This window comes from Gymnodraco acuticeps, unplaced genomic scaffold, assembly GCF_902827175.1.
Source record: "Gymnodraco acuticeps unplaced genomic scaffold, fGymAcu1.1, whole genome shotgun sequence".
NCBI classification, from domain to species: Eukaryota; Metazoa; Chordata; class Actinopteri; order Perciformes; family Bathydraconidae; genus Gymnodraco; species Gymnodraco acuticeps.
The window spans coordinates 627,072-635,889 of NW_022991013.1; the positions used below are offsets into that span (position 1 = coordinate 627,072).

An 8,818-nucleotide genomic window follows, 5' to 3' on the forward strand; every position below is an offset into this window, starting at 1 on the left:
TGTTAAGAAGCCCTGAGACATGTGAGAGAAAAAAAACTGTGGGAGGGGTCCACTGGGGGGACCTTCGGGCTTAACTGGTTAACAATGATTAATATTTGTAAAGGCTACAGGTGATCTTAAGATGCGTGAGCTATGCTTAGGGACCTACCAGTCAAGATTATTTGTGCGTAGGGGTGCATCATCTGGCGCCTGGTCCTGGTCATCCTCGCCATTGCCCATGCCGTGAACCATCACCTCGGGCTCGAACAAATAAGGACGTAATGGTCCATCGTCTGGCTCAATATTGTCACCATCGTCGCTTACTGAACCGGATTCAGATTCAGTTCCTAAAACGACATTTTCGTAGGAAAGCCGAGAGGATGTTTCTGACTCGCTATCATCACTGGATACCTCGTACAATCCTTCTTCTTTGTCTGGTATATTTGCCCTTCCACGTTCATTCTGCATAGACGCCATAGTTTGTTATCGTATCGTCTTCCTAAGTTTTCGTCACTTCCGGTTTGGCTGAGTCGAACATTTCGTTTCTAAAAAACTTCGGGGAAGCTGCAATAAAGTGCTTCTAACATGCATAAGGCAATTATTATATTTTTTTAATCAGGTGTGATTGTTTTGGTACGTAATTATGCTTGTATATAAGTTAAAACGAAACTATTTGAGGTTCCATTTCCACTATCCCTTTAAGGTAAGTTCAACACTTTAATATAATCAGGTCATAGTAGTTTTACTACTTTAAACATTCGCTAATTCAACTTAAGTTTTGTGAAGCCATCACATCTAGTTAAAAAGATAAATATATTTCCCTGTAATTACTGATTTACCTGGGACTTGATTGACATTGGTGCCTGTAGTTTTATTTAGACAAATGTTTATTTATGAAGCAACAATTAAAATACATGGTAGCACAACTAATCTGAGTTAATCTGTTTGTTATTTTTCAGGTCATCCATCAATTCAATTATTTGAAATAGCCTATTATCATAAAAAAATCAACGGTTCTTTTCAGGGCCATATTCTTCTTCCTACTCTCTTTCACCCCTCTCATTTTCTTGTCTTTTGTTTTGTTTTTCTCCCTCGCTGTATGTCAGTTCATCCTTTGTTTGTTGTTGCCCTTTTTACCCTCACTTAAAAATGGCATCCAAGCAACTGAATGAATGGCTAGAGGCAGGGAAAGCCCTCTCAGATGAGTTGGCAAATAAGGCAAGTACAACATTATCCAAATATGTATTATAACATTTACTCAAATGATAAAAGACACACACATTACAAAGATTTGTGTGCAACAATTAAGGGATATATCTAATCTCTTTTATATATTAATATACCAAAGAAACCAAAGAAAATAACGCAAGGATCAAATATGTCCTGGAGGAAGAGGGACCTGGATGGGAACATTCTACCCCAACATTGGAATAAGAATCGATCTGGTCTGTACAATATCATCTAGTTCTAGTGTTTCATTAAGTTTTAATGTCGTTGGTCTTCAATAATGTTTCCTATATCATCGTACTTTGTTTATGCAGTTAAACCTTCCAGCTCTCTGGAGTCCCCAGAGGTCGAGGAGACACATGATATTCCTCTACAGGTCCCAAGTCTTGGTATGCACAATGAATTCTTAAATTATCCTTCAACTTGAAATGTAGCTAATTGTTTATAGTATGTAATAGCTGTGTTCATGATACATTTTAAAGTGATAAGCCATCAACAAGTCCTCCAACTAATACGACCAAATAGGTCGATTGTTTTCCGACCCAAATATGTATAAGTATGGAATAAGTATGGAATATCTTTTTTTAATTAAACTAAATTCCATGATTTGTTTTATATTTTGTTATTTTAGATCAACATCTTCTCACACTGAGAAACCTGTTGGGTTCTCTCACTGTCCCTGCATCATCAGAAGAAACACCCACTGTAACAACATGGACCCAAAGACAGTTGAAACGTGAACAAAAATTCAGAGCTGCAATGCCAGAGCTCCTTAATTTGAAATTGGCTGCAGAGATTGTCACTAAACATTCCTGTCTCCAATGCAAAACTGCTGATGCTGTGGTCCGGTGCTTGGACTGTGTTCCACCAGGAACTCCCTTTCTTTGTCCGGCATGTGACCCAATTATCCATGGCAAAAATGTCTTCCATGACAGGGAAGCCATGATTGATGGGTTTTACAGACCTATTCCTCCCACATCCTTAGTGGTTGTGGATGAAAGTGGCCAATATGGACTCTGTGAACAAGGTGGGTTCAAATAGTTTATTACATATTCCCTTACCATGGTTTCCTAATGTGCACTACATATACAGCGGCATCATTTTCACCATGTCGGAAGTTTGCTTTAACTATTCAAATGTCTCAATTTGTATTGACTACATGTCCTAACATGCATATGAATCTCTGAAATTGTCTTTGCTGCAGTGTGTCTGCTTCCAATTCCTCCACCATCCCAAATCTGTTTCTGTGGTCCAAGCAAAGATTTCACCATCATCCCAGGAAAGCAGACCGTGTTGGTGACTATCAATGGTTTGTTGCCACCAGAAGACGATGTGGTCAAGCAAAAATACAGGATTACTATTATACTTTTGTCCTGCGTTGCATAGATACCTGTCAAATTGCACATTTATATTTTTTCTCAGGTCCATACAATGTTTGCCTGCCTTCTGTGTGCTGTCCAACTTGTTCCACCAAATGGTCCCCGAGCATAGGTGACTTGCTTGGATACAAATACTGGCCAGCAACCGACAGCTGCAAAATTATTTTTAAGTTTGATGTGTTCACATCATTCGAGCAAATGAAATTGGCCAGCCCAGCATTATCCCAGCAAGTATTTATAAAAATGCTTGAACATCGATCGTTTTCCACAGGAAGGGTAAGAATAAAATGTGGTTTTCAAGATTTTTGAATACCAAACTTTGAATTAACAAAATGAATACCATTCTTGTTTCCAGACAGGCAGAATCTGTAGCGATACCTTCCACAGAGTCTTTCGGGAGTTTGCCTTCTGTAATTACAGACAAGAAGATCTGTGCCTGGTGGAGCCCTTTAAATGCCCAGCATGCACACCTGACATGCTGGCTATTGCTGTAGATGGCAATAGAAAGCATTATCGTTTCAAGAAGTCCAGAGGGTCAGTGAAATCATATTCTCATTTTAGTTGTTGTTTTATTGACTAAGCTGAATGTCTTTGCTGAAATGTTTAACTTTCCCCAACTTTCCAATTTTTTTATTTTATTTTATTTTCCAAAGTTTGTAGACCATCAGAAAACAATAGTTGGTTTGTAATTACACATAATTATATCAATCCAATTCATAAACATTATTGTATATGACACCTGTAAAGTTAGCTCAACTTTAAAATGTTAAATGGTTGAGGTTAGTTGGATATGTTGGAGCTAAGAACCAGCTTTGGATATAATCGCTTCATGATAAATGTATTAAATTGTCCAGGAACCTTTTTCTCTGCCTTCCTCTGCCCTATTCCATGCCAGCAATATAAAGGATGTACTTTTATTTTTACCTTTCTACAAGAAGTCAGTAAACTTTTCACTAATGTTAAATAATGGTGACAAAAGGCTTTACACAAAATTACAGATCAAATTCACAAAGGCCTTTTCCACATTTATGAAAAATTGATAGCAAAAGCAAATTGCCCACATTAAATAGAGGACACAATCAAACTTATGTATGTATGATAATGTTGCTTACAATTTATTTCTCGAATTTCGCAGGACAGATGAACCGTCTCTATTTGATGGACTGTTCATTGCTCAGGACAGTAAAGTGTCTGCCTTTGTCGACAAAATCAGGAGCCAGATGACGATTGTAAGAATCTATTCAACCCACTAACCCTTTTATTTATTTTACTTAGCACAGGGTTAAATGTAACAGATTGTGTCTATTTCAGAAAAGTGGTCGTGATGTTTGTGGACCGGCAACATTCACAGCTTGCAGAGAAACCTCACACAAGTCCAGGGCCAAGGTGGACGAGGAAGGCCTGCAAATAGCTGTGTGCAGACATGGCATCTTGCTACAAGGCCTAAATCACTACCGTGGTGAAATATATGCCTGCCCAATGTTCCTGCAGAAGGAGCTGGCTGAAGTTGCGAATGCAACATTCTTTTGTATGGATGTTGCCTGCAGGTAGTTATAACTATTGCAAAATGCAAAGTGTTTGTGTGAAACGTGTTATCTATTTAATTCTTGCACATCCAGTAGATGTAAAGCAAAAAAAGCATTCATTTGGATAAATGCTGATGTTGGTTACAAGGATTGTACTGGTAATTTTAAGGACCTGATTTATCTTTTTACTATTATGCCATCATGCAACTGGAAAAGCTAATTGATTTTGTCATTACAGGTACTGGCCTTATTTGGAGAAGATCGCAGCAAAGTTGCCAGAGCTCCAACCACTTACAGAGATGAAACCTTTTCTCTCTGTAATGCACGCCAAGGCCCACACAGGCAAATGCGAGGTACAGTATGCAAGTTAAACATTTGTGTGACTAGATTCAAATGTTTTAGAAATTGTAGTGCACATAAGAATATCATGTAGTATATTCTATTCAAGCCTGTGGAATAATTGCAATAGTTACAAATGTTGACAAAATTGTTACAAAACAGACTGTCACAAGGATAGGCTTCCAAAACCCATTATGTTGTTTTAGTAAATATATCCGCACTGTAGAAATAATGAATGAACAGAGCTTAAAATAACTGCAGTTGTGACATTGTAGTTCAAAGCATAATTCAATCTCAGAACATTTTAACTTTCTGAAATTTCTCCTGACACTGATGGTAACTAAAGATGTACAGTACAAGAAATTATAATATTGAACTAAATATCTAGATCTCATTGTTTATGATTCTGAGCAGGTGAAGTGGGGTGGCAGAAGCCAGGAAGGTGCTGGAAATACTGTTGGCGAGGAAGTGGAACAGGTTAACAGCTTCCTCTCAAGGGCAGCTCTGACAACAAAATACATGACCAAATCAGGTTTGTAGAGGAAAACAAATTGTTTTAGGCAGTGCCACATTGTAAAGCTGATGTGAATTCTCATGTTTTTGTGTTTACAGCTAGAGCAGATATGATAACCGTGCTGGCTATGCTATGGAACCACAGGAAGGTGGAGAATCTCCACAAGACACTCTCAAAGAGATTTGTCAAAGTAAGACGTCCATGCTGCATTTCAAAATGTACATTAAGAATATCTGAGTTTCTTGTTGTAGTAATTTAACACCATCCATAGCTACATGTTGTTGAATAAAATATATTCTGCAATCATGTCATTATGATGGTGCTGCCATGGCACACTGCTCTGCCAAGAGAGTCTCTGTTCTGTTGTTTGTAATTAAGCACTATAGGTTGATTCATCTGAATTTCTGTATAATAATAATCATGTTAATCCTGCTTGATCTTTTAAAAAAAAGAAAAGGGACACTAAGGTGATACTTGCCAACCTTGAAGAGAAGGTGTTGAGCATTTCATGTTGTTGTCTGGTCAGTTAATGTTCATAAAGGAATTCAGTAAAAAACAACCTTCTCAACCAACTGGAACGCATATTCACTTTCTGCTTTTAAACATTCTAACCAGACTACACAGAGAGCACAAACTGAAGTGGACAATCTTGAGAGTCTCAAGCAAGAGCTGAACATCTCCCTGGAGGACACGGAGCAGTGGGTGTTGGAGGTCAAGCAATGGGCAGCCACTGGTATGTTATATGATCACTGTGGTATAGATTTGGTTCCATATTTCCAAACATTTGGCTTCATGTTTTATGATTATACCTGGTTGTTTCTGTTTTCAAGAGAAACATGGAGGCCAGAGCAGCCAGGAGGAGCTCCAGAGAGAAATAGATGACATTATTTATTCCCTCCGAAGAAAGAAACACGACCTCTATCGACAAAATGGTATTTATTATTACGTTATCTAGAAACAATATTTGTTTCTTGTTGTTGTTATTGTTAGTATTATTATTATTTTTACTTTACAGACAGCAACCAAACAAGGCAACGCAAACGGAGAAGACTGACAGAGCTCAAGAAGAAACTCAGAGAGAGGATACTGCAGTACAACACCATTGATACCTGTACAGAGACAATTGACACAGAAGCAGCATGCAGTCTGTCTGAGGATGTCATTCTGGCCTGGGAGGCGCAAGGAGATGGTAAGAAACAACTTGTTTTTGTTTGCCCTAGATATTCCATAAATTCAGTTGTAGTACTAGAATACAATCACCAATGTAACACAGAGCTGTCAACATAGGTGTCACAAATCATCATGATCACAACAAAGCATTTTGAAATAATTATATTGAAAGGTCTGTATGATGTTGCCCTATCAAGTCTTAATAGTCATGCTATAGTCTCACTGGGACAGGCACATCTATGGAAACAGTAAAACCCTTCCTGACCACCCTGAACTGCATACTAATGTTGAATCTCAAGACATACTGAATGTAATTCTGCCAACATAGACAGAATTGAAAAAATTCAGCAAGCGGCGAGGTTGAACATTTTTTACCAGATTTCAAGGTTTTGGGCAATTTAAGTTAAAAAGATTGAATGCAAACGGATATTATTTGTTTTATTAGCCTTACCATTGTGGTTGTGTTGTCATATTTTGTGTTTTTTCCATTATGGTGGTGAACCTGCGCACAAAGAGGCGACTTTTTGACCAGGTTATGCTGGTCAGGCGTATGGAAGAGGAGAAAGTCATCATTGTGAAGGAGATGACCCAGCATTGTCAAAATCTGAGGCAGGCACTGGACAAACTGGACCACCTCCTTCATCAGACAAAAGACGACATCAGGAACCAAAGTATGTTCCACAAATACCGATTTATAACATTTGCCACTGCCCCTTCTGGTCAGTGTCAAACGTCTGTCACTGAATAGCATCTGTAATGATTGCATTTTTTCTGAATCACAAATCTTTTTAGCTAATATACAGCCTCGGCGTTAAACATTAAAATTGCTTATATGGAACCAACATCAATGCTAATTAAAAGTTGCCTTACATAGACTGTCATTTTGTCTTTTTATTTTAGTTTCTCCAAGCGATATAACAGAAGAGGGATACAGGGGACTGCACTGCTGTCTTTTACACCATCAATATCTTCTGGAGCAGAAACTGAGCAGAGTCACCAGCACCTACAGCTGTATTGGCACGGACTTGTCTTTTCTCATGATGGAGGAAGACATTGAAGACGGTGATGAGGACAACGAACAGGAAGGTGATGAGGACAACGAACAGGACGGTGATGAGGACAACAAACACGACGGTGATGAGGACAACAAACAGGAAGGTGATGAGGACAACAAACAGGAAGGTGATGAGGACAACGAACAGGACGGTGATGAGGATAACGAACATGACGGTGATGAGGATAACAAACAGGAAGGTGATGAGGACAACAAACAGGACGGTGATGAGGACAACGAACACGACGGTGATGAGGACAACAAACAGGACAACGAACAGGACTTAACAAGTCTATTGTATTGTGTTGTATGCATGTGAACGTATTAAAACGAGTATTACGATTTAATGGCTTGTTTATTACCTTTTTTTTGTATTATCCTGCTTTGCATTTACTATGTCTGGTATTCAACTAAATGCCATTAGCAGTTATCAGTCAGCTTCGGATCCGAGTTACCTCGAGGGCCGGAGGTTCCCCACCCCTGGTATAAGGTTTTGGTGATCACCCTTATTATCATGATCTGTTTAATTAACCAATGCTTACATCCAAAGAATGTGTCTAGACTTTACTCCTACAGACACACACTAACAATACAAATGGACCTAAGTAATACACTCACCGGCCACTTAATTAGGTACACCTTGCTAGGATGGGTTGGACCCCCATCTGCTTTCAGAACTGCATTAAGTCTTCATTGCATAGATTAAACAAGGTAGGCTACTGGAAACATTCCTCAGAGATTTTGCTCAATATTGACCTGATCGCATCACGCAGTTGCTGCAGATTTGTCAGCTGCACATCCATGACGCAAATCTCTGGTTCCACCACATCCCAATGGTGCTCTGTAGGATTTGGATCTGGTGACTGTGGAGGCCATTTGAGTAAAAGTCATTGTCATGTTCAAAACCAGTTGGAGAATATTTGAGCTTTGTGACACGGTGAGTTATCCTGCTGGAAGTAGCCATCAGAAGATTGGTACACTGTTGTCATAAAGGCATGGACATGGTCAGCACAACCCGGTATCAAGGCAAGACGTGAACATGTGACGATTTACCATGCTGGGAGACGTGAAGATGTCACGATGTTGTCCCTTCAAACGTGACAATTACACAGTATTGTTAACATAGCCCAACCAGTGGAGATATACCCGGAAATGCCAAGCAAATGCTACCCCGACGGTCGGTTGTTATTATTATCAATATTAATAAAATAATGATTTAATTTGTAATAGTCACACTCGATTTCGCCGATTTTCTTGTTGCTCCAGCTGGTCGACACCTCTTTTAGCAGAAACAAAGGCTACATTAATTTATTAAATCGATGTTAATCTGTGGATGTGGAATTAACGGACGTGACGTGCGTTTGTGTTACCAGGCAACAGCTTCGGTTCATGTTAATTTACAAACTCTTCAACTCGAACAGTAGTCATATTTAAAAACATTTTATATGGCCTCACGAAATACTTTAATGTAAATTTAAATGTGAAGGAATGTGTGTGTATAACAAAATACATCTGTCAAAAACAATACCGGAAACAGACCTCAGCTCGGTGATTCGATGGTTTAGCCGCAATGCACGTTGGGAAATGGTGTTTATGCGATGTGAAATCCGAAAACATTAAAATAATACTT

General features: G+C 38.9%; 1 protein-coding gene across 4 annotated transcripts; it reads left to right on the plus strand.

The window, feature by feature from the left end:
- Positions 1 to 589: 589 nt before the first annotated feature.
- LOC117559468 lies at positions 590 to 7,535 on the plus strand. 4 transcript variants are annotated; one of them, XM_034236242.1, is made up of 18 exons: positions 599 to 1,197; positions 1,328 to 1,424; positions 1,521 to 1,595; positions 1,838 to 1,942; positions 2,078 to 2,233; positions 2,411 to 2,515; positions 2,629 to 2,861; positions 2,941 to 3,119; positions 3,721 to 3,814; positions 3,897 to 4,132; positions 4,350 to 4,464; positions 4,865 to 4,982; positions 5,063 to 5,154; positions 5,580 to 5,697; positions 5,795 to 5,896; positions 5,980 to 6,153; positions 6,629 to 6,805; positions 7,035 to 7,535. In XM_034236242.1, the coding sequence occupies exons 1-18, from the start codon at positions 1,129 to 1,131 to the stop codon at positions 7,505 to 7,507; spliced, it is 2,718 nt and encodes a 905-aa protein (XP_034092133.1). In that variant the 5' UTR covers positions 599 to 1,128; the 3' UTR covers positions 7,508 to 7,535. The 4 variants fall into 4 exon arrangements, with proteins under 4 accessions (XP_034092134.1, XP_034092133.1, XP_034092131.1 ...); XM_034236243.1 differs by having other exon boundaries at positions 590 to 1,197; positions 1,838 to 2,233; positions 7,009 to 7,209; XM_034236240.1 differs by having other exon boundaries at positions 1,838 to 2,233.
- Positions 7,536 to 8,818: the final 1,283 nt, after the last annotated feature.

Excerpts from the sequence above, each read along its gene's own strand:
- LOC117559468 (XM_034236240.1), top strand. The coding sequence starts at position 1,129 with ATGGCATCCAAGCAACTGAATGAATGGCTAGAGGCAGGGAAAGCCCTC. Across the intron at positions 2,862-2,940 it reads GATCGTTTTCCACAGGAAGG|ACAGGCAGAATCTGTAGCGA; the intron begins GTAAGAATAAAA and ends TCTTGTTTCCAG. Across the intron at positions 5,897-5,979 it reads CGACCTCTATCGACAAAATG|ACAGCAACCAAACAAGGCAA; the intron begins GTATTTATTATT and ends TTTACTTTACAG.